At 48.7% G+C, this 27,959-nt stretch overlaps 10 protein-coding genes across 10 annotated transcripts; 5 read left to right on the top strand and 5 right to left on the bottom strand.

Moving 5' to 3' along the window:
* Positions 1 to 1,448: 1,448 nt before the first annotated feature.
* LDX57_002078 (uncharacterized protein) lies at positions 1,449 to 2,904 on the bottom strand. The gene is made up of 4 exons (XM_046083722.1): positions 2,620 to 2,904; positions 2,223 to 2,557; positions 1,608 to 2,153; positions 1,449 to 1,539 (listed from the first exon to the last, which is right to left on the bottom strand). Exons 1-3 carry the CDS (start codon positions 2,862 to 2,864, stop codon positions 1,837 to 1,839), a joined length of 897 nt encoding a protein of 298 aa, XP_045939685.1. The 5' UTR covers positions 2,865 to 2,904; the 3' UTR covers positions 1,449 to 1,539; positions 1,608 to 1,836.
* Positions 2,905 to 3,338: 434 nt separating this feature from the next.
* Positions 3,339 to 3,904, bottom strand: LDX57_002077 (ester cyclase; the record flags this gene model as incomplete). Its single annotated transcript, XM_046083721.1, has 2 exons — positions 3,339 to 3,656; positions 3,722 to 3,904. The coding sequence occupies 2 exons, from the start codon at positions 3,902 to 3,904 to the stop codon at positions 3,339 to 3,341; spliced, it is 501 nt and encodes a 166-aa protein (XP_045939684.1).
* Positions 3,905 to 4,404: 500 nt separating this feature from the next.
* On the top strand, positions 4,405 to 5,489 carry LDX57_002076 (NAD(P)-dependent alcohol dehydrogenase; the record flags this gene model as incomplete). Its single annotated transcript, XM_046083720.1, has 2 exons — positions 4,405 to 4,622; positions 4,715 to 5,489. 2 exons carry the CDS (start codon positions 4,405 to 4,407, stop codon positions 5,487 to 5,489), a joined length of 993 nt encoding a protein of 330 aa, XP_045939683.1.
* Positions 5,490 to 5,827: 338 nt separating this feature from the next.
* Positions 5,828 to 6,198, bottom strand: CSH1 (CSG1/SUR1-like protein; the record flags this gene model as incomplete). Its single annotated transcript, XM_046083719.1, has 2 exons — positions 5,828 to 6,040; positions 6,094 to 6,198. 2 exons carry the CDS (start codon positions 6,196 to 6,198, stop codon positions 5,828 to 5,830), a joined length of 318 nt encoding a protein of 105 aa, XP_045939682.1.
* A 2,451-nt stretch (positions 6,199 to 8,649) lies between these two features.
* On the top strand, positions 8,650 to 9,447 carry LDX57_002074 (uncharacterized protein; the record flags this gene model as incomplete). The annotated part of the gene is made up of 1 exon (XM_046083718.1): positions 8,650 to 9,447. The coding sequence occupies one exon, from the start codon at positions 8,650 to 8,652 to the stop codon at positions 9,445 to 9,447; it is 798 nt and encodes a 265-aa protein (XP_045939681.1).
* A 3,287-nt stretch (positions 9,448 to 12,734) lies between these two features.
* fbx15 (F-box domain protein) lies at positions 12,735 to 14,824 on the bottom strand (the record flags this gene model as incomplete). Its single annotated transcript, XM_046083717.1, has 2 exons — positions 12,735 to 14,561; positions 14,666 to 14,824. The coding sequence occupies 2 exons, from the start codon at positions 14,822 to 14,824 to the stop codon at positions 12,735 to 12,737; spliced, it is 1,986 nt and encodes a 661-aa protein (XP_045939680.1).
* A 3,368-nt stretch (positions 14,825 to 18,192) lies between these two features.
* On the top strand, positions 18,193 to 18,498 carry LDX57_002072 (uncharacterized protein; the record flags this gene model as incomplete). Its single annotated transcript, XM_046083716.1, has 1 exon — positions 18,193 to 18,498. The coding sequence occupies one exon, from the start codon at positions 18,193 to 18,195 to the stop codon at positions 18,496 to 18,498; it is 306 nt and encodes a 101-aa protein (XP_045939679.1).
* Positions 18,499 to 18,561: 63 nt separating this feature from the next.
* Positions 18,562 to 20,193, top strand: MCA1_2 (caspase family protein; the record flags this gene model as incomplete). The annotated part of the gene is made up of 8 exons (XM_046083715.1): positions 18,562 to 18,662; positions 18,719 to 18,876; positions 18,949 to 19,308; positions 19,361 to 19,405; positions 19,453 to 19,528; positions 19,578 to 19,895; positions 19,945 to 20,114; positions 20,168 to 20,193. The coding sequence occupies 8 exons, from the start codon at positions 18,562 to 18,564 to the stop codon at positions 20,191 to 20,193; spliced, it is 1,254 nt and encodes a 417-aa protein (XP_045939678.1).
* A 4,560-nt stretch (positions 20,194 to 24,753) lies between these two features.
* Positions 24,754 to 25,062, bottom strand: LDX57_002070 (uncharacterized protein; the record flags this gene model as incomplete). The annotated part of the gene is made up of 1 exon (XM_046083714.1): positions 24,754 to 25,062. The coding sequence occupies one exon, from the start codon at positions 25,060 to 25,062 to the stop codon at positions 24,754 to 24,756; it is 309 nt and encodes a 102-aa protein (XP_045939677.1).
* A 466-nt stretch (positions 25,063 to 25,528) lies between these two features.
* Positions 25,529 to 26,131, top strand: LDX57_002069 (uncharacterized protein; the record flags this gene model as incomplete). The annotated part of the gene is made up of 1 exon (XM_046083713.1): positions 25,529 to 26,131. One exon carries the CDS (start codon positions 25,529 to 25,531, stop codon positions 26,129 to 26,131), a length of 603 nt encoding a protein of 200 aa, XP_045939676.1.
* Positions 26,132 to 27,959: the final 1,828 nt, after the last annotated feature.

The following is a 27,959-nucleotide window of genomic DNA, read 5'->3' as shown; positions in this document are numbered from 1 at the left end:
TTTTTCTTTTACTCTTTCAATTGCACCCCAAAGCCCCTCCCCGGCGAGGAGTCCATGAAACGCAAAGAAATAAACATTGAACAGCGGAGTGTAAACGGTTTGATTGACAGCTACCTTTGCTCCCAGAGACAGAGAGGGTGAGCTGTAATTGAACCGTCGCCCTAAGAACAGGAACCATTCGTGACTAGGAATCGCGATCACAAGACCGATGATGACACTCCGCAGCGAGCGATGATAGTCGAAATCATCATCTCCTATCATTTGTGCGGAAAAGTCACCCAGACAGAATATCAGCGGTGTAAGGCACAGTTGGGTGATGTATGGTCGTCGGGTTTGAGAGCGTGAAAACCAATTCAACAGCGATGCAATGGGTCTTTGGAGTTTTCGGACCATCGGTCTCAGAGCTGTACCACGAGGAGCAGCATCTTGTTTTGTTCGGAAATTTTTGGTTTGAGTGGGTTGGTAGGTCACTGGGGTACGACTCGGTAGCCTGAGACGCAACCGAGTGAGCGAGGCTTCGTGTCGAAGATGAGGATGGGAACGGGCGAAAATCAGCATAGTTCGTTTGAATGGACGTATCAGAGAGAACGCGAGCTTGGTAAAAGTATCAAATCAGTCGAATGATATTCATTACTTTACAGGGACTGCAATTCTGACTTCCGAAATACCAAAAAGGGGGGTACTCTCAATGTCCGGAAAAACCTGGGGTAGTTAGGGGGTGGAGTCGATTAGTTATAACTTTAACCCCGGTCTTACACCCTGGCTGATTTACCGGGGTATCCAAGTCACGCTCCAATGCCCGGAGAAATACTTATTGCGTCAGAATCAAAATCGGGAGGCCTGATCATCTAGCACTTCAATAATCTAATCACGATTCGATGTACCTGCGACTGGTAGGCTTCCAATCTTATTGACGTAGCTATGTCTGACGTGTCAATCACAAGTAGACTATCAAAGAGGGGGCCAGGATTTAGTAAGAAGGATTAGAGCTAAAATAGGTGAATCTCTTCCTCCGATGGAACAGATGCCCTGTAACCTTTCAGTCACCTCCAACCTATTACTTTCGATTGCTGGTGACTTAGCGGCGCTACTTAGAAATGCCTTGTATTATCCCTGTCTCAAATCGGCCAGTGATAGGCATGCCGTCAATTGTTTGTGCTAACTAGACACAAACATTGTTTTGCCAACCGTATCTAAATAGGAGTATCGACCGTCCCCTGCTTGATAACCTGAGAGGATATCTCAAGCCTGAAATTTGCAGCTAAATAGAAGGATGCTGGTTGATAAGATTGTTGTTTATATCTTCACATTCTATCGTACAGAGTAAGACCGCTGAACATGGAAAATTGCTCTACATATGGCTATGGATCCATTCATCCTCCGCTAATTCCTTAGCGGAGCTACGCTTCTCAGGCTCCCACTGCAGCATTTTCCGCATGAAACGTAAAAAGGCCTCTCGCTCCCCTTTGCCCTCAAGGGTGGTCTCCCTCTCCTCAAACGGGACCCGATCAATCAATAAATCTGGAGCGAGGAAACTACCTAAAGCCATATAGTTAGTGGGTTTGGACCTCAAAGCTCCTGGGTAATCTGAGTCAAGAATAACTTGCCTTCCTTTGAGAAGAATTTGTCTGTTAGCAGCCCTTGAGAAAGAAGACTAGAAGGTGGAGGACCAAGAAGGTTGATCATCTCCGCAAGATGTGCTCGACTCCGATATCTCTCAAACTCGGGGTCCTCGCCTGTAAATAAGGAACCGCCTTCGTAAATATCCCAGATCTAAAACTGGACGATTAGCGCGTTGCGCTTCTCAGACTGACAAATTCCAATTCCGAGGACGGTTCATCTTACCATGCAACCCACATTCCAGATATCGGCACTATACGTCCAAGGAACCCCAAGAATCACTTCAGGTGCTCGGTAGATCTTAGGTTGGATGAAAACCGAGTGGTGTTCATTACCATGTACGGCTGAGCCGAAATCACAAAGGACTGGGGCTGCAACCTTTTTTGGTATCTTGAGTTCCTGGGAGGCGTAGATTATCCTTCCGTCTGTGTTCAATTCTTTCCGCGGAGCAGGTCGTTGAAGTTCGTTCTCCTCAAAATCAGTGAAGACTGAATCATCCTTGATACCGAACATGATGTTATCGGCCTTGATATCTGATAGGGAGGATAGTAAGTAAATTGCAGGTGTACAGAAAGAAGTGGTAGGTATATTAGGTTACAAACCAGTGTGTGCGACCTGGCACTCTGTATGAAGATAATCTAAGGCTAAGAAAAGACGATGAAGAACGACTGCGAGAACTGCGGAGGGTAGTCTTTCGACTGGATTGCGGCGTAAGAAGGCTAGAACGCTTTCCCATAGTGGGGGATGCACAAGGCATCGATGCTTGTCCTGAGGCCCGTCGATATCGAATGCATCAAGTAACGTTCTTATGACATCGCGACCGGCATGGGCGGTTGGAGATTGCTCTATGTGCCTATATATGGAGAGCTCGTTATCCACTTGTTGACCCATGAATGAGGTCTGGACGAATATTTTGAGCATGACATAACGGCGGTGACTGAATTTCTAGAACATAAGTATATCTGAAAAACTGTCTTTGAAAGTCATGAGAGGGCTTACTCCATATCCCGTGCGAGCCATGCAGTCGAGGTAGATCCAAATCCTAGTTTGCCAATGACCTGATATCGCTCCTTGATAACTTCCCCGATTCGGATTGGATAAGAGTGCGAAACGACATAGTCTGGCAGAGTCTCTTCTTCAATTTTCTGCGCTTCAGGTATGCGGACGAAGTTCGGGTTAGAGAAACTGAGGGGTTTCCATCTCCTCCCGAGCTGGGGAAAATATCGCAAAAGCGACGAGAACATGACTTGGGAAACTTTCAAATTACAGATCCGATAAATGGAGCAATGAACCTGGTGTAGACTTGAGCGCGTTGTATGTTGATCGGAGGTGGCCAAGGGATGATGTCGACCGGTACCGTTTCCGCGGGAACTGGGAACCTCTAAATCCCAGGATGGGCTTCCCAGGAACCCAGATACTCCGGGACGCCGTTCTCAGGTCCTACACAAGTCCATTGTTCAGGAGATTAATGGCCAAATGGACGGCATGAAAATATACGATGATCAATAAACTCAATTTCAAAGAAGCATGGTGGTTAGTGATACACTAGAGAATTAAGTTACGGGCTACAGATGGACAGCTAGTGCCAAAGTTGCTCGGACGAAGCAACAATATCAACAATAGATTATAAGCCATTCCATCAAGACAGCTAGGAAGCAAACTAGTAGACTAATGACAAGACATTGCGAAGACACATTTGCCTTCAAGGCCTCTCACCCTCAAATATGATTACCCTCCGCATCATACTTGATCTCTTTGCCTGGATTAGGAGGCGGAACTAGCCCTAGCTGCTGCAGAGCTGTTAGAGCTTGCTCTTCGCCAATTTCATCCACAATCTTTCCATTTTCCAAAGTGAAAATAGTTGTACCCGAGAAATAAACCTCTCTTCCGGTATTTGGCTTGTCGAGCTTGCCAACTGCAAGGTCATCAAATTCCCGGCCGGTGTGCTTGCCGCCCCCAATCCAGCGGCCTACCACGTAGTCACCCTCAGCAATCAGGGGGAACTTGTAGGCGTGGAAGGAAATACCCGGGAACGCCTATTGACAATGAAAATATTAGTCTGGTCAGGTCTGTCTCCCGAGGGTTCCTCCTGTTCTCTTACCTCTCGAAACTCAAGTAGCATTTTCTTGGCCGCTTCTTTACCACGACGAGGGCCATGCATAGGATAATCGATGACGAAATTGTCAGCACAAACCTCGTCCACGACGTCGACGTTGCCTTTGCCCCAGTACTCCTCAAAGTACTTCTGCACCACGGCTTTGTTCTTCTCCTGGAGAGTGGACATGTTGAGATAAAGAATGTGTAGACTGTGCTGCGACTGAATACTTTGCGACGGAATAATAACAATGTGAGAAAGTAATACAGGAATAAACACAATGAGATGGCTACTGGAGTGTCTTATAGAGATGTTTGGGCCTTTGGATTGCCGACGGCAAATCTTGCTGCGGAATTGACCAATCGAGTCCGATCAAGGTGACGTTATGTTTCATAGCATGATTTAGAATTGGCAAATCAGGCAAACTAGCTGTAAAAGATTCATGTGGCCGAGATCATAGCGGCCCACCGAAGAGGCAAGAGAGCGAGAAATTCACCCAGCGAAGCTTTGGTGTGATTGGCCAATTCTAGGACAATATCTAGAATTCTTACGCCACCGTTGTCTATTATAACTATCATTCAATATGACAGCACAATGCCTACGCTCCCATGGTCATTAAGGAATTTGGCATACTTAGCCATCTATCGTTATATTCAAGTGGCACAACACTTTATTAATCCTTCTTCAAAATGCTGGAATACACTGTTTTCAAAGGCTCTGAGAATGGGGAGATTGTGGAACGTCGTACTCAATGTCTCGAGCCTACTGAGAATGAGGTTCTCGTCAAAATTACTCACTCTGGTCTTTGTGGGACCGACGAGCACTACAGGCATGCTGATATTGTCCTCGGGCACGAAGGGGCTGGTCTTGTTGAAGCAATCGGCACCAAAGTTGTCTCTATCAAGATGTAGGCTTGCGTTTGACTTTCTCCTTTTCTTGATTCCATTGAGCTTTCCCTATGCGCATTGATAATGCTCTAACTAAGTTTTGTGAAAACAGAGGAGACCGTGTGGGCTGGGGATATGGACATGGTAGTTGCCGTCAATGCAAGTATTGTCTGCGTGGAGAAGAACTATACTGCGATCAAAGAAAGATCTATGGCGAATCCAGTACCGACCAAGGATCCTTTGCTCGGGCGGCTATCTGGCCGGAAGACTTTCTCTACAAAATCCCGGACGAAATATCCAATGCTGATGCAGCTCCCTTGATGTGTGCCGGAAGTGCAGTGTTTTCGCCACTGCATAAATTCCAAGTTGCACCGACCGAGCGTGTGGGTGTGATTGGGGTAGGTGGATTAGGACATCTTGCCATTCAATTCGCTGCAAAGATGGGCTGTCAAGTGGCGGTGTTGTCAGGAACACAGTCTAAACGAGATGAAGCACTGGCTCTCGGGGCCAGCGAGTTCCATGCTTTCACGGATTCCCCTCCCCCGATGGAACCTCTGGATCACCTCCTTGTCACGTCAGCCAAGCAGCCAAATTGGGAATCTATTTTCCAGATCATGGCTCCGGGAGGAACCATCTATGCTCTTACGGTAGATATGGAGGAGATGAAGTTCCCCTATCTGCCCCTAGTCATGAAGGCTTTGCGGATCCAAGGCAGTCTACCTGCAGCTCGAGGTAGCCAGCACGAGATGTTACAATTTGCTGCCCGTCACCGCATCAGACCTATTGTGATGACATTCCCATTGAGTCAGGATGGAATCGAGAAGGCGATGGAGACTCTTCGGGAGGGAAAAATGAGATACAGAGGGGTTTTGGTTCATGATACCTGAATATGGGACAGCGATGCTATAGCGCTAGATAACGCAGGTGGTGCAGGTGCTGTTGAGTTATGACGGGCCAATATCTGATATGGGCATTCTTTTCCAAGGGGTTTCTGTATCGATAATGGGAAAAAAGGGTTGAAGTCGCGCACCACGAGGGGAGTTTGAGCGGAATGGCGGCAGGAATACTACTAGTTAGAAGAAGGTCAATCTTCTAAATCTTGAACACTCAGGCCTGCGTGCCGAAATGGCCTCTGGCCCGTGCTCCGACTATATCGATACACCATTCGAGGGAAGCATCAAAGCCTTGAGCGTCAATATAAGTTCCAAATCGCTCAACACTGGCATCAACGGCCTCCAGGACGTGTCTGCGAGAAAGACCGACGCAAGAAGTCACCCGCGTTCTGTCTCCCGGTCGAGAGAGGGGGTGGAAAGTTTCCCTCATCGTCCACACCAAAGAAACATTTGGTTAAGATGACCACCCGGGAACGGGGGATGTTGTATTTCTTCAGAGCTTTTCCCACGATCTCTTCGGATTTGCCATGGGAGTACATATCGGCCTAGTCAAAAACGGTTAGAACTCGCGTGTTTGCACCCGAATTTCTCTTCTTACAGTATCCCAGGTTCTGATGCCTTTCTTGTAAGCGTGTTCAATAAGTGGAAGAGATTCTTCTTCATTCAGCATCCAACCCTGCCATTCTGGGGCGCCGTATCCCATGGTACCCAGTATCACCTTTGAGACCTTGAGGCCCGAATCCCCCGGTCTGTGTCATAATTCACCGCAGGTCAGCAATTGAATGTTGAGCAATTTTTGGAAGGCAGTTGGCTCGATGCCGCCAAGGTGTTTGCGGAGAGTCTTACCATGCATATTCCATCTATCCGGAAAGTTAGTACTGGTCAACGAGAATTCCAGTAGACTTGTGACTGACTGAGAAAGCCTCAAGACTATAAGACACGTGATTGAAAAAAAAAAATTGCAGATTCAAGGAGGGAGCGAGAAACCTCTTTATTACTATCCCATACTACTTTCTCCTGGTGTTACCGATTGCAAGCCTGACACGCCTAGGACGGAGTTAACTTATTAAGTCCGGAGGACCAGTCATGCTAAATGATCTCTCGAACAATTTGCACACGTGCGGCGAATAAAGAGTCCTGATCTACCAGTTAAGCTCATTGTTAGCTCCCTTCGTCATAGCAACACTACCAATTGCATGTTCCGCAACGGAGTTAGTCGAGGGCAGCTCCAAATTATAACGGAGTTAAAGCTAACGAATCCGCGATCTGTCTCATACTTGTGCCGAGGTCTGGCTCTACTTGAAGGTCCAGGTCAATACCTAACAGAATCTATTTCGTGGGGGCTTGGCACTCTCTGGCACAAGTTTGGTCTGAGACCTTTCATGTACGGCTGGAGTGTATACTATACTTCTGTGTCAAGTGCAAAATCAAAACTCAACGTAAGGATGATGACTCCAATTAGTATACATTTCATGTCAGGATACTTATCAAGTTTGAAGTCATTTGAAGACATTCTTATTCACGTTTTAATCATCACTGCGTACAAACTAATTCGATACAAGTGGGCCTAAAAGAACCAGGGGGCCAATAACGCTTCAAGGAACAGCGCGGCATCAAGCTCCGACAATAACCTCATAGATACGCGTGTGCAGGACTTTAGATCATACCAGACCAATCACAACCATCGGCGAGAACATACCGTGCCACCTCAGACTTTAACCGGGCAGTCAAAAAACAAACTACTAATATGCGACTATCCGGTGCAGAGAAAGCCGCTCCACACATGCGACAGCTCCAACAGCTTTTGCTCCAGTCTTCCTCAATCTGTCTCTTTTGAAGACACAAGTAAAAACAATGGGCTCAGTCAGTCCCGCGCAAAGTTTCGCTCAAGCCGCACCAGAGAGTCCATCTGGCCACGCTCATGCTCCAGGTCGAGCTGTAAATGGCCCCCAACATTCTGGAGCACAAGAGAACCCTCAAATGAACTTGCATGACGTTATCAAATTGCTCCAAGAATACCAAGCTCAGGTTAATGAGCGACTACTGGACTTAGAAGCGGTTCTTCAAGATCGAGATGCTAGCGATCAAGATCCTTCGCCCACCCCGCCTGCCTCACCTGAACCAAGAAGTGGTATTTCTCACCATTCCCATCATCTTCATTCCAACCAGCCCGCGGCTCAACATGTCGCTTGGAGTAGCAAAGATATGGGATTTTTTCTTCCTGAGGCATCAGATAAAGATGTTCAGAATCAAGAACCCCAGCTATACTACAAAGATGTGTATATCTTCGTTGAGCGAATGCGTGACGTGACTCGATCCATGGACGAAGACACTGTGAAGGCCAATATTTACAGTTGCTTGAGAGGCACGGCGCATGACTGGTTTACTATCGAGCTTACTACCACGGAAAAGGATGATTTGCGCGAACGCTCCCTTGAGGATGGCTGGTTTCAAGCGCTGATTGACCGTTTCAAGCCGCGTCCTCGTGAAGGGTTGAAGAAGCTGATGAACATGACCTATGGACTAAGCGACGTCAAGCAGGGTCGCAACCCGCGTGCCTTTGTTCAACAATTTCTTCGCAGCGCTCGAGCAGCCTCTATCGACAACTCGGCGACTCAGCTGTCGCTTGCTTGGAATCATTTGGATGCTTCTCTACGCCGTGACATTCCGGAACCTACGTCGGATACGACATTGACGGCGTTCTTGCAACAACTTGATAAGAAATACGATATTTGGCGTGATCTGGCAGCTGTCGTGGTCAGGTCTTGAAGAACGAATTGCAGCAGCCACATTGTGTCAGATATCACCGCAGCAATTTAATTTTCCATGTTCACCACACTAATATCCGGCTATAATTAGGTGGAATCAGGTCTGCTGATAAGACAAATTGTTGAGGGTTATTTCTTCCCACTATAATTAAATGTCTATCCTAATCTTCCAAATTGATCTGTCTTAGACAGAATTGCAGGTCGTTATAGTCTCCGAAAGCCCGTAGCAGCGAGCTCCGCTCGCTTACATTACTGTATGTAGCTTAGCGCCCAATCTGGCGGGATCCTCCCTCTCTCGGGCGGAGACCTCCAGTAGACGACGCCTATATAAGGATCCTACGATCCACCTCTAGAGGACCCACACACGTTGCATCTTACCAGCAAATATGAAGATCCAGATCATCTCAGACCTTCACTTAGAATCTCCTGCTGCATACGATGTCTTCGAAATCAACCCCAAGGCGCCGTATCTAGCGCTACTGGGCGATATTGGCTACGCCAAAGATGAGGGGCTGTACGAATTCCTCCGCAGACAGTTAAAAGCCTTCCGCATTGTCTTTCTGGTGCTGGGCAATCACGAAGCGTATAACATCAGCTGGCCAGAGACAAAGTCCACCATCAGCCGGTTCAAAAAGAGAATGGACCACATTCGAGGACGCGGCGAAGAGCTCGGTGAACTTGTTATTCTGGACCAAACCCGTTATGACATCTCACCAGCCACCACCATCCTTGGATGTACTTTGTTCTCGCAGGTGGCCCAAGCACAAAAGGAAAGCGTCAGTTTCGGTCTGAATGACTTCTACCTCATCGATGACTGGACAATCGAAGCCCATCAAGAAGCGCACGCTGCCGATGTAGCATGGCTAAACCAGCAAATCGATCACATCTCGCGCACCGAGCCTGAGCGCAAAGTGGTCGTGTTTACCCATTTCTGCCCATCAATCGACGATAAGGTTGCCGATCCCAGACATGCTAACAGCAAGATCTCCTCGGCATTCATGAGCGACCTTTCGGCCGAGCCGTGTTGGGAAAATCGGGCTGTCAAACTTTGGGCTTTTGGGCATACACATTTCAATTGTGACTTTCAAGACGCGAAGACCGGGAAAGCAGTAACCTCGAATCAAAGAGGATATTACTTCTCCCAGTCGGAAGGGTTTGATTGTGACAAGACATTTGAAGTGTAGTGACCCCGTGGTAATGAGGCCTACTCTTTGTCTCATTGCGTCCGTTAGTAGCAAGAAATAGCGACATTCGATTCATTTTTCAAATATTTTTCACCGGAAGACGACGCTCTTCAATCAAATTCAATCGAAACTCATCAAATATTGAGAACATCGCAGGATCTCCCAATTTAAGAACATGATAAAACTTTCTGTAGCGTTCTTGCAGCATAGTTTCATCCAAGAGATCTGTACCATCAACAAACTCTAGCATATAGCTCAGAATAGCCATCCAGTATGTCTCATAGGCAGTGTCGTAGTCCCGACAAAGCAGCAGGACCAGAGCTTCGCAGTATCTGACAGCGCAAGGGATCTTCACAGTACAAGTCTGCGATAAAAAGCGTCCTTGGCCACGACCGAGGGACGCCAACGGGAGTCGATTGTCCGACGCAATCATGACATCTGAATTGTTCTCAGACAAGTACATGTGACTTTCTTGTTCCCAAAGCACATCGGATTTCCGGTAGAGCGAGGTCGCAAGCTCATCATCAATATGCAGGTGTTTAGAAGCTGGCGGGACACGTGGATTATCTGAATGCTGACAACCCTCGTTTGGGCTACAAGTTGAAAAGCCAGCCCTCATGAGTGAAGAGAAAGCGATCTGGATAAGATCATCTGGTATAACAAAAGCTAACCCCATGTTTGATATTAGTATAAACGCCAAAATCCAAGAAAAAAAAGGACTGACATCCACTACCGTGGGTACTCCATAAACAGTGAGCAGATAGTTGCCCCAAAGCAGGTTTGGAACGCCTTCTGAGTCGAGAATATTCGATATAGACGAGACAAGGTCATTGCTCAGGCTCTGCTGGGTTGAGCGAAAATTCTCCATCATGAATACCATGAATACCAATGACAGAAGTGTTTGCGTTCTCAATCCGGGCGAAGCCTTGCGAGAAATGATGACAGAAGTCACATGATAGGTGCCAATCCAGATGAAATGGAAACCCCGCTCGTCAGGGAAGTCCATTACGTATAGAGTAGCTGCATGCCATTATACTGAGAAAATTCTTAGAAACACAGGTTATTTTGCACGGACCACGTGCTTGGACGCACGTCGACGGTGCATCTCACTGGTCGAGTTGAGGGAAGGTTGTCTGCGGCCCTGGAGGTGCTAGCCTAGTATGCATAGTAAGCGGTCATTTACCTGACTAGTAGGGCAAATCACCCTCTTACATGGTTCCAGTCAAGGCATGGAAAGGCTAGTTCTATTTATAGTACCTACATGAAGCTGGCACTTCTCGAGTTTTCCAGTGTCAATCTAGAATCGGGATTCTAAAACCGATAGTTACCATCGATCGGTCTGAATGAATTCTTGGAATTTCTAGCTATATCAATCAACATTTTCTAAATACTCAACACATACCAAGACAATATGAGACTCTCTACATACATAAACTGTAAAGAGCATCTGAATAGACGGCGAACGACTACAATAAGACACAGCGTACTCCCCAAGCCACAGAGATTACAATATATAGCAAGGTGAAACAATTGCAGAAGCTCTACCCTCACACCATTCCATTCCATACCAGTTAAAAGCAAAAAAAAAAAAAAAAAGAAAAAGAAAAAGAAAAAGAAAAAGAAAAAGAAAAAGAAAAGAAAAGAAAAGAAAAGAAAAATCCAGATCCACCCGTGACCATCGATCATTCAACAAATCCCTCCTCCACGCCTCCCCTCCTTCCCGACTCTTCAAATAGCAAAGACCAAATCGAGAAAAAGAAATGCAGAAAGAAGGAGCTATGGCCCCTTCCAACGCCAGAAAAAATTTGCTAGAAAGAAGTCTAGCTCAACATACTGTGCAGTACTGTACATGTACATACATACATCCCAACACAGCAATGGCAAATTGCAGCCCACTCTACACTCAGTCAGCAGATAGCAAACCAGCTACCTCTACTGTACCCATAACCCGGAAGAATGAGGAGCAAACCGACTCCGAACACTATAGTAGACCCGACGGTCTTGGCCTGTACGTAAGACGGGTAAGGAGTCATTTCCCAGTCAGGTCGCTGGTCGGTCCGATAGCTAACTAACCAACCAACCAACCAACCAACAAATTAATTAGTTAGCTACGTAACTTAGTCAGGTCACGTCAGTCATATCACTAGGTAGGTAGGTAGTGAATTAGTGTAGTGGCCTGTGTCAGCTCGTATAATTGTGGATACACGGTCGGGGACACGGACACAGACACGAGCGGGGTTGGTTTGACCGTTTGATGTTGTTTGTTGGGAGGGGAGTGAGCAGATCGTACACCGTAGATACGTAGTACAAACTGCGCTCGAGTAGGATAGTTTGCTGATATGTCAATTCAAGCTGCAGGATACAGGTTACGCACAGATCTGACGCGGTGAAGAAGGCTGGGGCGTTTGGCGTATAGTATACGCAAGAAAAGAGGAGGAGAGATGAGGCGGGTGAGTTGGCCATGCATACGGAAACATCGGGGAAGGTGGATAGTTAGTTCCTCCGACGGAGGTAGGGATGAGGTAAGGATTAGGCTTATTTAGTTGGGCTACATACATCGATTAGGTAGGTGGTTGGGAAAAGTACGGAGTTCTTGCAACTTATGGCAGTGAGATATGAGATGAGGTGGGCTGATGCAGGTCTGGCTTATCTGGATGTGATATGTAGGTTTGCGGATGTAAGAGGGAAGACTCCGTAGAATGTCGAAGATTGCTGGTCATTATTTGGTTGATGTAATTAGGACACTGGGGTAAGAAGGAATAGGAACTTGTGGAGTACTTACTCCGCCGGTACTTTCTTGTTTTATTGATTCCTTTGATTCAATAAGAGGGTGGGAATGGCAAGGCTGGGGAAAGGCGAGCGTATGTACTCCGTACAGAGTAGTGCTTACGAGACTCAACCTGCAGGACAAGTCTAATTTCTAATAATTGGTCGTGTGAACGGCTCAAACAAGGGAGAAGCGTGTGACGTGACTAAGAGACGCAGAATTATTCCGAAGACCGATTGATCTTCCTTGCTTATGGAATCGGACCTTTGTCATTGGTGCTATTCCGTTTAGTTTTGACAGCCGGAATCTCAGTCAGGGCTTCGGTCCTACCCTTCGTGTGTACCACATGGTACGACTCATGTCAAGTTAGACCTAATTAAGTTACTCCGTGAGAAAAGCAAAGAGGTTAGGTTCCGAAATTTTGGAATTTTTATATCGGCTATTTGGGTCATTTATCTCATGTTTCCTCCAAATACAAGTCATCAAATAGAAAGTAAAAGCAAGGCTGACGAGGTCCATGTCATCGAAGCCAATATCCACGTCGGATACTGAGATACATAGCCGGCTCCTCCCGGACAGATGGCAAAGCCTGGTTTGCCCTTTGCCCGGCGAATGTTGTATGAGGCATTAGACGTTCACATCCGATATCGGCTAGTTGAGGTCGCTCAATGTCAACGCCTGTTTGGGTCTTCTGAGCTTTGAGCTGGTCAGGCATCTCCAACTTTTGCAGACCCGACAGCCGAAGGGCCGGATCGAAGTTGATCAGAATGATTGCCTGATTACCGGGGCCTAGGCCTTCTTGGTCCACGGAGTAGAGTATCGACCGCTCATCTGAAACCGCATGTATCTTTCCTGCTCTTTTGGATGGGCATAGGAGTTTGTTAAGCTCCGGTGGAGCATCATCCGGAGGCCATAGAGATATCCCGCGAGATGCAAAACGCTCTTCGCTATTCTCCAGGGGAGTACCGTCCGGCGAGGCTAGTTCTGGTTTGTACAAAAGTCCCTTGGAGCCTTCGTCTCCGTCCTCGTCAATAGGACATTTCCGTTTGCGCGAAGCCACGCGCAAACGCAGTCGGTCGTGCGGTACGAAGCAACCGCCCGACGGAGGGCTCGGATCATTAACTAGATCGACAAAACTCGAGGCTGAGATATTGTATGTGCGAAACTTTGTTTTTGCAAGGATGAAGTCCTGACGTGGAGTTGGGCTGGCACCGCTGCCGCTGCCGGATGCCCCTAATTGGTATTCCTGGTGGAAATGTCGGCGTAGACGTTTTCGCGGCCGCTCGTAATTGGGCTTGTTGGAAGAATCCAGGGTTTTGGTCAACGGTTCGTCGGGCAATGGGGCGGGGGCTGAAAGCTGTCCTGCGTTGCCTCCCTGCCGCTTACTCTGGCGGATCTCAGCGGGCGACGGGAGAGGCTGCACGTAATACGTGCGACAGTTTTCGCTGCCACCGTCACGCCACTCACGCCGACACTCCAAAACCATGAGTTTATTCGTCGACTCGTCATGTCGCAGCGAGAGATCAGACCAGGTGTCGTTGATTGGACCCTCGCGATGCTGTCGCCGCCAAGTTCGGTTAAGAGTCACGGGGCCCGTATTCCTGCTCGGCGACAAACACACCCAGACGTAGAAAGATGTCCAGTCGACCTCTTCCTCCTCAAAGTCCACCTGCGTCGATACGGCGTAGAGATGCTTCTCATGGACTCCAAAGCAAACCGTTTGCCCAATCTCGTACCCGGCGAAATTGTCCAACTCGATCGGTTTCTCGGTGACATGGTGCCCGGTTGTCAGATCGACGCAGCTGACCGCCCATTGCGGATATCCGTGGTAACCCAACGCCGAGTGAGTGCCGTAGTAAAGATAGGCGTCGTCGTGACGAACGAAGAGCCGCCGTGTGGATTGAAGCTGTGTCCGGAGCCGCAGTCGCCCGCCTTTCCCGCAGTCGCGCTTTCGCCGCATGTCCACGGCTAGTAGCCAGGATTCGCGTCGCTCTACAACTTCTACAAGAAAAGCAAGCACCCCGTATCCGTATTGCATCAGGGATATTTGCGTCGTGTCCTCTGTCGGATTGCATCCAGGGATGGCGCGGGAAAGAACGCTGTAGAGGTTCAGCACCTGTTCGATCCGGCTGCCGCCGTGTACATCCAAGGCGCGGATTTCGTCGTTGTAGATGTAACAAAGGGAACCGCCGCTGTACAGGAATGCGCTGCCGTAACCCAACACCGAGACTGAGTACGGTTGGGCCGTGGCGAACGCTTCTTTGATGTCAAACAAACGCCCAACTGCTCGGCGATAGTTTTTGGTTTGTTTGGCTTCTTGGCCTTCTTTGGTTTGGAGGAGGTTGTTCTAGATTTGGTCAGTATGTGGCAGACACAGAAACAAAACACGAAATGGAAAGAGAGAGAGAAAAAAGAGCGAACGTGATGGACCAACTTAGGAAGAGAACTCACCTCAATCGTTTTTCGCGCAATTGATTCACTTTGCATCAAAGCATTGAGCGATCGGTTCACGCGACTCAGGTGGATGAAATCATGACAGTCCAATGTCGAAGCTACCTGGTAGAAAACATCGTAGGGGATAGTATCCAGATTCTTGGTCACGACCGTCATGACCGAGGTAGTGCTGTGTAATTCTCCAAAACATCTGAGAAGGGAATCCTGAGTTGGGAGTCGGAAAAGAGGTTATATGGTCAGGCAAAACAGTAAGCGGTTGCGCTCAGTCTTTGCCTCCCGGAAGACTAAAATGGAAAAAGCAGTAAAAAGATGGAGACACATGGATCCACACAAAAACATTTAGTGCCCAAAGGGAAAACACCCGGACCAGAAATTGAATGAATCCATGAGGCTAGTGGTGAATGTGGCCGGAAAGGGAGGCATGTTTTAGTACCCCTAGGTGGGTGCGGCTCTTCTGAGAATGTTTAGAAAGACAAAAGAAGCGGACAAGGAATGAGAACCTAGATTGCGGGATTGCAGCACACGACAAAAGTAATGCGATTGGTCTAAATCGGCGCGTGTTTAATCCAGAATTCTAGGGAAAACTAGCTAAGCCACGAGGGGCCCGCACGCCGTGCAGTCTGATGATGCTGATGATGATCGTTTTTGGCCCCCCTTTCTTAGTGGTGACTGGGAACTTTTTAGTGGGTTTCGAGGGAGTCCGCGGGCGGCGCGGAAGGCAAGCCCAAGAGCCTCAGAGCCTCAAAACTCCCCCCAACAAAGTAAGTACGCTTGACCCTTGGAATTTCCCACTGATTCACTTCAGCACGAGGCTGTCGGCCAACCAACACATTTTGTGCCACCGGGAGATTTAGCGATCCTAAAAATAATTACAGTGATTCACAATCCGGCTGAGACCAGCCCAAGACAGCACTCGTCAACCAAAGACAAAAATAAAGATAAGAATAAAATCAAATAAACGAGCCCCAGAGGCAAAACCCACGGACTAGGCTTCAGTCGCTTACTCGCAGTCGCTTCACCGACACGCCAAAGCCCGTAAAATGAGGCTCTTGGCGTGGCGGGCGGCCATAAAGGACCCCGGCCAAGCCGCAAATTTGGCCACTAATTTTGGGGTCGCAGCCGAGGACTTAATCTTACTCTCTTAGTCTCTTTGTCGCATTCATTATTAGGAAATCTTTCCAGTTACCGGTCGCGTAATATCCCTTGTTGAGCCTCGTGTCTCAGTCTTTCTCAGACTCTAGGCCCTCAATAGTCAAAACCACGCAGGGACATGCCCCCTCGTAAGCTTAAATTGCGACGCGCATGATGACGACGGCGATCCGATTGTACGAGATCTTGCACTAACAGTCCGTGGGCTCAGGACTGAGACCGTGCGGCTCTAGTTGCTGTCATGACTCCAAATTCTTGTTCCGTGGCGTACCATCTTGCAGCCTATCAGCGCCTCAGGCACCAACTTCCGATGAGGCTGACGGCGTGATGCGATCGATGCCATAGCTCGAGCGATCTTATCGGCCACAACTGTTGTCCGTATATCCTGAGATCGGCTGCATACTGTTTTGGAGTCGGTGTGGTCACTGGTCACTTTATCCCCGAGCACCGCTGATCATTTACACCGTACATTGGCTCACGTCAACTCGCGTGCTATTCCTGCCTTGGATTTCCGATCAGTCCTATATGACTCGGTTGACCTAAAGCAGCAACCGGCCAATGATGAATGCCAGTGCCAGTGCTCAAATGTGACCTACAAGATAAGCATGGTGATAGGCATTCTGGGTACTAATGATCAACCCCGCCTTGCACTGCCCCCGAACCAGGACCAGGGGTCATTTACAAGGCTCGCAAGCTCAAAGCGCTGCAGAAAGCAAAACACTCGAGGAATGCGTGAATGCCCAGCATACCAGTCGTTTTTTGTCCGTACTTGACATTTTAAGGTGTTGCTGTATACGTCACGCGCGATCTGGAGTAGCTCACAGCTACACGGAGCTCAACTAATGATGACAAGAGCGTGATGGACGGCCTAAGGTATTAGCCGCATTTGGGTACAACAGCTCGAATCCCGGTTCCCAGTTGCGTTTTCTGTGAAAGGTTGACGCCAATCACAAATGGTCCGAACTGGATGGAAATAAGCACTTGGGTATCCCGGTCCTGCGGGGTTCCATGGTGACAAATATAATCGGTCATCTTCATGTCGCTCTCGGACGTTATACGGCTGCCCTCTGCCACGAGACGAGATAAACGACAATCCTAGCCGATCATCGGAACGCGTTAAAACCGGGCTCCGCATGAGCTACCCACAGAATGGGCGCGTCTGGATCCTAGTTTCCATGTAGAGGTGATGCGGGTGATGCAGCAATCCCTGTCCGTCACATTGATTGCGGTACGAGGCTGTCACGTTGGGACGGTTGGGTTTGGTCTAGTATCTTCGGTTCACCAAGGAGACCCCTACGGAGTACGGAGTTGAAAAGAGTCGATGTCTTGGAAAAGATTTCTCACAAGTGCCTTGATAGATGAGGCTCCATATTTCAGACCCGCCTACGGAGTAATCATCCGTCGCCAGGCTGCAGTGATATATAACATGACAAGTCATATTCTCTTGCCACTATTTCGCTCTCAACTTTCTTCTTTTTCTTCCTCCGTCTCTCCCTTACATGATCCCTTCTGTGCGGCGCATTTATAATGACCCAATTCCGGTGATTCCATATTTGCCGATGGTGATTCGGCATGCTATTATTGCTCATGAGTGTTTGACCACACGCGTGATAAGCGGCGATTTCCTCCCCCCAGCCACTCCATGGCATGACTCGTTAGTCATCGGTGTAACGGCTACTCTCAAGAACCACATCACCTGACTCAGGAGACCTATTTCCAGCCTCCAGAGTGAGTAAGTAAGGAGATGCCATAACCGTTGCCCGATCACTGGATCAGAAAAACCCACGGCACAACAGGGCGCACCGGGCACATGATCGACGAGTGGACAAAAGAGCTGCCGAATATCCGTGAAGGGGAGGACTCCATCCACTTTTGCCCCGGATATGAGGATATCGTCATTGTTCCATTCTCAGCCGACTCAGCCCAATGGATCCCCTGCACGCCAAGAGTCCAATGAGATATGCTGGTGCCTAGAGGAACCTTCTAGAAACTTGCCAATCCCGGGCAAGCGCCTGCCCTACTGGTGGATTGCGACGGACGGATCCATGGGCCATGATGTGTTATCCAGCATATCCTTGCTCGCGGCAGCCGACGGGATTCGTGGACTCGGTCATGCTTAAAGGCTCCAACTGGTTTCGAGGGGAAACTAACGGAACGGACGGGCTTAGCGTCTCCCATTAATAGGCAGGAATCTTGGGGGCAGCGACCGTAGGGCTGGGAGACTCACGATAGAAGTTGACAGTGATGGGTAAAAAAACAGAGGGAGACCGGCAGGGAATCATAGTTTAGATAGACACCGAGCCAAGCAATGGACCATGGAGAATCACCATAATCAAGATTGAAATTGCAACATACACAGGAAAGAACGGTTCTTCATGCTTGACCGCCGGTGCCCTAAGCCTCGTGTCGGCCCCACCGACTCCCCTCCCGAAGCGCACGTATCAGCCAGCCCTGTCGCCCCAGTGCCTGGGGATCTTCATCTCTTTAAAATCTCTCTTTGCGCCGTCTTCCTTCCATCTTCCTTTTCTTCCCTTCCCCTTCTCTTGTCCTCTTCTACCTTACTCTCCGCACCGGTAGCAGGTCATCGAGAGGTATCTATTGGCTCTGCTCACACCCCATCTCGATCACCCTTCTTCTTACTTGATCCTCTCTCGTGGAGACAGGACTTGGCAACTGTCTGATCTCATTGAACCCCGCAACAGCCCCTCAATTATAATCTCGTCGCTTGTTCGATCGATCGATTAATGTACTACCCTCATTCCGCTCCTCCCCCTCCGCAGGGGTGGCATGGGGACTACCCTCGCCAGCAGCCTGGATATTGGCCTCCCCCGCACCAAGGATACTAGTCAGCTTACCCATTCCTTTTCGCTTGTCTGCGCGGCATTGACTGACTTCTTCAAGCCCCCCGCAATACCCCCCGTCAGGCCCGCCACCTCCTCAACAGTACAATCACTATCCACCCCCTTCACATTATCCCTCGCCTGGTCCATACGGTCCCACCCACACGCCAACCCCACCTCCGCAATCCTCATCGCCTTATGGGCAATACCAGGGTCACAGTAAGCCCATTCTCTCCTTGATTTCCAGGTGAAAAATTACGCAATTGTCCTCGCTGACGATACCCGAAACAGGCCGCTCGCAATCATGGCACATGCCTCCGCGTCCGCCGCAGGAGGCGCAGCACTTTGGTCGGGGAGCTCCGTCCAACTACCGATTCCAGTACTCCACATGTACGGGGCGCCGGAAAGCGCTTCTGATCGGGATCAACTATTTCGGGCAACCGAACGCGCTGCGCGGCTGTATCAACGATGTCGCCAACATGTCGAACTTCTTGCACGAGAAATTCGGCTACCGGAGGGAGGACATGGTCATTTTGACCGATGATCAGAAAAACGCCATGAGTGTGCCGACCAAGGCCAATATCCTGCGCGCGATGCAGTGGCTGGTGAAGGATGCTCAGCCGAATGATTCGCTGTTCATTCATTTCTCAGGTAAGTCCCCGGCATTGATCGGTCGGAATTTAAAATTAATCGTATCATCTAGGTCACGGTGGACGAACCCCAGATCTCGACGGAGACGAGGAGGATGGTAAGCTTCGCTCCCGATGAGATGTAAATTGTGCTAACGCGACCAAGGCTACGACGATGTCATATATCCTCTGGATTACCGTACTGCTGGACACATTGTGGATGATGATATGCATGCTATCATGTACGAGAATCCCCTCTGTCACTCTTTCAATTTACTTATGATTCCCTAGGGTCCGTCCTCTTAGACCTGGTGTCCGATTAACCGCCATCTTCGATTCGTGTCACTCCGGTACTGCCCTCGATTTACCCTATGTGTACTCGACACAGGGTATTCTGAAAGAGCCCAACCTGGCCAAAGAGGCAGCGCAAGACCTATTCAGTGCTTTCCTCTCGTACGGCAAAGGCGATCTGGGTAGCATGGCGCAGACGGCTATTGGGTTCTTCAAAAAGGCAGCCATTGGCGACTCCGCCCGACAGCGCACGGTGATGACCAAGACCTCTCCAGCGGATGTGGTCATGTTTTCGGGGTCAAAGGACACGCAGACATCGTAAGTCTACTTGCTTAATTCTAAGCGCCCCTCTACTAACAAAAACCAGCGCGGATACATTCCAGGACGGAGAAGCTCGCGGAGCGCTGAGTTGGGCGTTCATCAAATCATGGACGCAACAGCCGAACCAGAGCTACCTGCAACTGCTGAACTCGATTCGATCGGAGTTGGAAGGGAAATATACGCAAAAGCCGCAGCTGAGCTGCAGTCATCCCTTGGGTAAGCACTATCATCTACCATGTCAGATGTATTCCTTACTAACATTTCCCCAGATGTCAACCTACAATTCCTTATGTGATCATATATGATGAGCTACGATGTATGCATAGCACGCGCGTTGAATGAATTTGGATGTTTGATGTTTCAGTACTGGACGAATATGAACCAGATATTTATGTGTCTATATACCATATGTTACGGAGTTTGAGAGTTTGAGTCAATGTTGTCTTTACAAATATCATTTCGAGCATAATACAGCCATATGGTGCGGAATTTTCTGCTTGTCTTACAGATCCTATCTGATACATCATGGCCATGACAGTAGCCGACTGTACTCCGTAGACTTTGATATTTAAACTTCCGCTGATGAGAACTCCGTGGCTCTGCATCCCCACAATATCTGATAACCAGATGCAACATGTAACTATCCCACAATGATTTAAATCCTCTTAGACTAGCTAGCTAACTATTTATGCACCCCTTCCTTCACACCCACAGACAGCTCCCTGAGACCCCTGACCCCTAACCACCTATCAACCTCGTCAACATTAGTTAGCAATAATCCACCCGAACAAACAGACAGATCATAAATACAGACAACTATAGAATACACGCCTACACCGTAGCCAACTAATCATCACCCCTTGCAGACTCACCCCGAACTAATGAATAAATCATCCATATTTCTCCGCACTCTACTCCACACTCCCTACGTCATATCCCCATATCCACTTCGACCGTACGGGATAGGTAAGGGAAGTCAACTCCGCCACAAATACGGAGTGGATGTACCCCGTAAGTAGCTAGTCCACGCCAAGCGACAGGGATCATGCCTGGAAAACTTCCCAGAATAAGACTTGCCAAGGGATCACGGACCTTGAGGTAGGTTTCCTGGTTTTTGTGTTCTAGCCTTGCGGCACACAGTGACAGGTAGAATACGGAGTAGATGGATATGTCATGTTGATTCAGTTGCCAAAACCGAGGTATGGTGAGATGGGGTTCTCTGATCTTTTGAGCCGGGGTGTGTTTGCGATCTTCGGGGGGACAAAAGGGGGAGAACTTTTTCGACATCCGTATATTCAACCTCGTTTACTTTGCTTTTCATATGGGAATAAGATGAGATACATGAGGGTTTAGCGCAGAGCCTCGAAAAGCGAGAGAGCTAGCAAGCATGAACCTTTAATATAGTTCGCATCTACTCCGTACTGTATTTAACACCCGTAAGTCAATCTCACCATCCTTGAAAACCCAACGAGTACTGTGTAGATTTCCAACACCGCAGGGTGCCAACGCCCCAGTAATTGAGCGCAATATATCTATTTGCAACCGTTTACCTAACATGGTGGAGTTCTTTTTTGCCCAGCGTATGAGGGTGTCTGTTACCAGCAGTGTTGAGTCTGCGATAGCGAGGGCTTTGGATAGGTTGCTGATCGCAGTACACTATAAAAGATGTATTCTGGGAGTCTAGGACTCGATAGAGTGATGGAGATGAGCTAACTAGATGAGATTTATCCTTTATGTTGATCAGCCAGATGAAGTCGCTGATCAACTTGAAAAAGTTCATCTTGATGCGTTCGGTGACCCTCACAACTTCCCGTCAAGCCACTTACCGGTAAATAAGTGGCTGTCTTGTCATAATTCTGTTCAATATTGGATCGAGATACTGGGCTACTGGGCATCACTCGAACCGAGCCCAAATTATCCGTCCTGTCAATCCTTTTTCCATCTCATTCAACTTACGCAAACGAAAAACAAGTCTCGTGAGGCGATTCCACGGCCATCACGGGTTCGGCAACTTGAAATCAAGCGCATAGACCAGGGAATTCCAGGACACCAGCAAAGTGCCAGACTTCGCAAATCCGAGGGAACAATCCCCAACGAACAAGACGCGCGGAATTAGTATCTTTGCCACCAGACATGCATCACCTCATTTCCTTCAGCGACGGTGCACGCAAGATCAACCAGCCTCAATCGATAGACGCGAACCTCTTCCGACCGTTTCGAACTAGACACAATATGCGAACCATGGGGCTGTACGTCCGCCACCATCCCACCGAAACCGACGAGACAGCGAGCGGAACGCAATGTAGTTCATCGGATGCTGCCCGTCTGCCACGCGGACGGCGAAGAAATTGGCCACCCACCTACTAGCGTGCAGGTTGTCGTTCGAATAGAGCGTCTGATTTCGGAAGGAATGAACGTGTCGCCCCGGTTGACGGCGAGGATCCGCTCAATCATGGAAGGCGACGCAGCAAGTACCGAAGGATAGAATGAGATCATTCGACGAGTTTCTGCGATCGGTTCTTCCGGCGCCAACGACCAGACAAGACGACCCAATCAGGACCGGAGAGCACTCGACCAGAATGGTTTGACCTCTGGAATTTGACGTGGCCATCATTGACAAGGTCGTAATCAATTGACCTTAACGCTGCTACCTAATCCGACCGTCCGTGAGTCGTTCCATCGACAGCTGTCATGTCAATCGTCGAGGCCGATCAGGTGGGGAATCGCAGCCTGTGGCTCAAGCGCCGATGACGAACCCAGATGACGAGGAAGGAGGTGAGAATATTCTAGAATGAACGTCACACACACACAGCGGGGTGAAGATTTCAAAAGCATCGGATTGCCAATTCGCTCTGGATGTTCGTTCATGTTTTGTTGATTTGTTTTCTCGGATGCATTGCGTGTGGCAGTACGTTTGTTGCTCCGACCCATGGTTAGAGAAGATCGCGAGGCTGCGTGCGGTGTGTGGACTGGTTTAGATCTCGGCCGGACAAGTTACCTTACCTATGGAGCAGTACCACTCACGGGCCACAGCTCAGCCTCCTGTGGATGGATGGAGAAAAATCTTCCAACCATCGGAACAAAAACTGATCAAGACAAAACAGAACAAAACAGGCATCAACATTCAACATGCAGATGCCCCCAGGCTATCACTAATAATAATCAAAAAGTACTAATCAGATCGCTTACCCCATACTCCCAGCAAGCCACGGAGTATTAATATCTGCCAATAAGCATAAGGTGCCGGGATCGGCAAACGCAGCGGATCCCCATTGCCGCCCATGCATGACCAGACGGCAGGTGTTTTTTTTTTTTTAGTCCATCCTGTTGGGCGTAGTCGTAGTCCGTAGTCCGTACGGTGTACTCGGTGTAAACACTAAACAGTAGGTAGGTAGGGACGGATACAGGATCAGAAAATATCTGCAAATCGGAGAATCACCCAGCCAACGCCCTGCTAGTTTCCCTTCCTCTGCATGCGGTGTAGCATATCGGCATATTCCGTGATCTAGGGATCCCTGACTCAATCCTCAATCCTAACTACTCCGTAATAGCCGCTGTTGGAACTATTTGTCCCGAGTGGACTGCAGAGAGAGAGGGGGAAAAAAGGAAGAAGAGCAAGCCGTAAACTTTAAAGCCTTAAGCCAGCCGCATCTTAGACACCATCAGAACGAACCAACCAATCTCTGCGCCGGGTCGCGCACATGTACTCCGTAGCATTGGAATTCGATCCCGTCTGTCCCATAGTATTAGTTGCTAGTTCTAGTGCTATACATCGGGATAGTGTTGTTCCCTTGAGGCTGTGGGGGGCAGTGCGGATCAGAAAGAAAAAGAAAAGAAAAACAACATATTGCTGGGGGGGGGGGCCTTTTTCCTTTCCCTTCCCTTCCCTTCCCTAAGGGGCGCTAGAAAAGAGAATAATCAATCTGATTAGTCCAACGCGAGGGTTTTGTTTCACCTTGCAGGCCAAGCGCAAATGTGGCTGGTTCTGCAGGAGGGCGCTAAGGTCCTTAGGGGGCCGTTAGTGCGCGGCAGGTCGGTTACACACAGATTGGTTTTATTTCGGATCAGCCCAGTTTTTATTTCCAGTTTGTTCGGGCGGAAAGAGAAAGAGGAGGGGGTGGCAGAGTGAGTAAAGCTGCCTTGGAAGAGTGGAAGAGGGAGAATTAATAAAGAAGCAATGAAACAATTGGAGATGCAGGGACAAGGAGACGGATCGTCCGATGTGTGTGGTGTCATGATTTACAGGTTGGGTTCTTGGCGGTCATTCATTTCATTTGTTAGGATTGCTGATTACTCTTTATGAATCTAGTTACCTAGTTATGGGCAAGTAAAAGGAATAAAGGAAGTTATTCCCACATCCCCACCACAAAGGCAAATGTGGTACCAAGATGTGGTATCGTGATGTATCATCATACAAGCCGGATGTATGGGGTGCATCACACCACGGGAAAATGACCCATTCCGTGGGTAAAATGAGACAATGAATTCCCATCATTCCATCATTCCCTTGGGTTTTCGTCGACGCCAATGAGTCCGCCCGTGGACCTTGTGGAATGGATCTCTTGGACCACTTTTGCTTTTCTTTTTTTTCTCCTCAGCTTTGGTGCTCATAGCTTATTATCACCCAGCCTCGTTTATTCATCTTTCATAATATCCCGACGAGTCAGTGGGCATACGCAGTAAGGCATAATGTCATACGCACGCAATAGACGCAACTCGGTCGCTACCGTGGAAAGCATCCGACATCGCCCAGCGCCTATGCATGTTTCAGGTAGATATGTATTTATAGATGGGGATCGATATACTCTGCCGTAACGACATTATCAACCGCCGGGTAGGCCGTGCCAATGTTTGCTCAGTGTTTGCCGCCCCAGTAAACTCTCTCGAGCAGATCAAATCCAATGACTTGGAATCGTAATTGTAAAACTGAGATCTGAGGCCATTCCGATGAACCGATGGAGCTGGAGATGGAGAACACTCCGTAAGAGATCAAGAGAGGAAATGAAAGGGGAGAGAGCCACCCTTTCTCCTCCCCCCCGTTCTTTGTCCAGTGGAACTCTGGAAATACGAGGAAAGGAGGCTGTTGTTCCGATGGATGGAGACAGCTCGGATACCAATTGAGGTGGATGTAATACCGATCCAGTACTGGACCAGTTGAATCCATGATGCTCCGGAGTTCCACTTTGTCTCCTTTTAGTCTCTTTTGGCATCCGTGCTATAATTATTTCTTACCCCCCATCCCCATCCTACACCGAGATGGGACGAACTGTCTGACTCGGTCGGACTTGGACTGAGAAATCCTTTCTGCTGCTAACCTACTAATATTTTTTTCATTTCCTTTTTCGCTCTATCGCTCGCTACCTTGCCTGAACATCCAAGATCAAGGCCAAGATCAAGACCAGACCCTCGTTGACCTGTGTCTATACTATACCTTATATTCCGTTTATACATATCGCGCGGGATTCTAATAATATCGGATTAATCCACCTTGTACAAAATATACGCATACAACATTCGCTCTGACAAATTGAGCCTTTCTTGACGAAAAAAGCAAAAAAGAAAGGAAAAAGCGATCAATCACAACCCATATCTTGTACAACAGAAACGGAACGAACAGCCTAAAAACCAAGATGTTGACCTCACCCACCGAATCTCTATCCGCCTCCTCTTCCTCCAGCGGCAGCCCTATCGCCCAAAGCCCTCACCCCAAGGCGTGGTTCCCCTCTATCCCTCGCCGCCGCGCAGAGAAGGTCCGCCTACCCCGATACTATGCTACCCCGTTGAAAGACACGCCCGACTCGACCCCTCTACAAGTGTACGGCCTGGAGCAGCGCGAACCGTCGATCGCCGAAAAGCCCAAGCTGCTGCGCCGCATGTCGCACGCGCTGGATGACATCAAGGAGGACTTCTCGCTGCAGCTGGAGCCGCGCGAGAAGCTGAAGAGCCGGCACCGCCAGTCGACCTTCATGCTGGATACCAGCGTTGGCGGCAGCTCGGGGCCGGGATCGAGCGCGGGCTCGTCGCTGTCCGGCGCCGAGAGCCCCATGGCGATGGAACCGCCTCGCCCCCGTCCCATGTCGACCTTTTCCGTGGACAATTGGACGCCTCCGTCGCGGTCGCTCACTCGAAGACTGTCGACTCGGTTGGGTCTCTCGCAGAAGAAGCGCTTTCGACCGGGCCAGGGAGCCAGCATTTCGCAGCCGAATTTGATCGGATCGTCGACCCAGATGTAAATGGCTTTTGAATTGGACCGAAGAACCATCGCCCATACGAAAATTCTGGGCTCAAAATACACCACAATAATATTCCACCACACCATGGGACCGAACAAAGATTCAAACAAACAAAAACTACTATCTATCTCGACATGAAAACAACAGCATTTTGCCATCGGAGTTTCTATTCGACATCATTGCACTATACACACGGAGGCCTTTTCCATTCCTTATTTTGATTTTATCTTTCTTCCAGTCTAATATCCACCACAGCCAAAAAGTCCCTCCTTGTTTGTTCCAACTTTCGGCGTATCTTACATCATACTTGATTCCCTCCTTAGACCCGCTGTCATTTGTCGCATTAGCTTGGGTGTTTGGGGTTTTCTTTTTCTTGTTCTGCTTGATCGACATTTTACCCACATTCTGCATGTGTTCTATTTGTTTTGCGCCTGTACTTGCGTTTCTGTTACATAGTTACTGTTGCTGTTACTCTTTCTTAGTCAGCTTACTATCCTCCCATGTGGTCTTTTCTTGGTCTTTATTTGGATCTTCATTTTTACCCCTGATTATCATGTCACATGGCACCTGTCAGATAGAGCAATTGAAACATACATCGTACATACGGAGTCGAATGTCTCACCTCAACCCATCGTAAAAGCGCCGTCTGAAACCAAGACATGATCTATATTGATACCCCTCCAGACTCCAGATTAAGTAGTCAATAATAGCCAAATAGATACTACAGTACCTATATAGTAAACCATCAAATCCCCAACCAATCAAACCCCCCTCTAACATCGTCACTAAGACAGATAGATAATCGCCAACCAACCAATTCCTCCCCGGCTAGTCCTATTCCGCCATAGACAGCTTCATTCCAATGGACTAGTCTTGGCCAAGCGCAGCGTCACCAACCCAACGGGGTAAAAGGTAGGAAGTATGTAAGACAAGTTCGCGCCGTTGACTTTCCTACGGGGATCCGAGCCCAAAAGTAGGGGTCCGTTTCTGTGACAGGGTCACACCTGACGAGTCCCCAGGCAAGTTCACGAGACACGTTCCAGGTACGCGCCAGAGGAGATGTCTTGCTTGAGGGTGGCGTGGGGGAATAAATTTAGCATCAGCACCAGCATCGCCAGCATCTGAGCATCATGAGCATCGTCTCTGGCTAGCCGTTAGCCACGAGATACTCTAGCCTTAGTTTCTGTACACTGTACTCCAACTCCGTAGGACTTGTAGTTATAGCCACGTTGCTAACCACTAACTAGCAAATGTCTTATTGTCTTGGGGGTTCGTGGGAAAATCAATCGATCACCTTCTCCCCCTCTGTCTAGGGTGTCTTCTAGAGCAGGGGTCTAGCGGTTAGTGCAGTATGTTTTTGCCTCTTGAGTTTTGTCCGTGTCAAGGCAATTTTAATAGGTGGATTCGGGGCCCGTTTAGCGCCCTGGGCGGCGGTGCTTGCTTTCTTTCCTTTTCTCTTTCCTACTTGCTTACATTTCCTGGGCATACACATATGGAAACCTGAGGTCATATCTTCCTCTCCTATTATCTCCCTGTTTGATGCTATGCTAACGCCTAGAAATGAATTACGGGGTGCGTCGCTCTCACTTACTCTATTAATTAACCTTAGCACGTGCTTAGCCAGTAGCAGTTCCTGAGTAGAAACTAGAAACTGGAAAACTTGGATAGTACAGCGTAGTTAGTGTCCGTTTTGTCTCGGATATTTGAAGAGTGGAGGGGAGGGGAGGGGGAAGTTTTTAATTTCCGCCCGGTAGCCGGCTCGTGAACTAACTATTGTAGTACAGGAAAGCGGCGAGATGAAGTCATTTTTAATATACTGCGCATGTTG

The sequence above is a fragment of the Aspergillus melleus genome (assembly GCF_016097325.1).
Source record: "Aspergillus melleus strain CBS 546.65 chromosome Unknown contig1, whole genome shotgun sequence".
NCBI classification, from domain to species: domain Eukaryota; kingdom Fungi; phylum Ascomycota; class Eurotiomycetes; order Eurotiales; family Aspergillaceae; genus Aspergillus; species Aspergillus melleus.
Note: the sequence above shows the minus strand (reverse complement) of the source record. Positions and strands in the feature narration are given on the sequence as shown.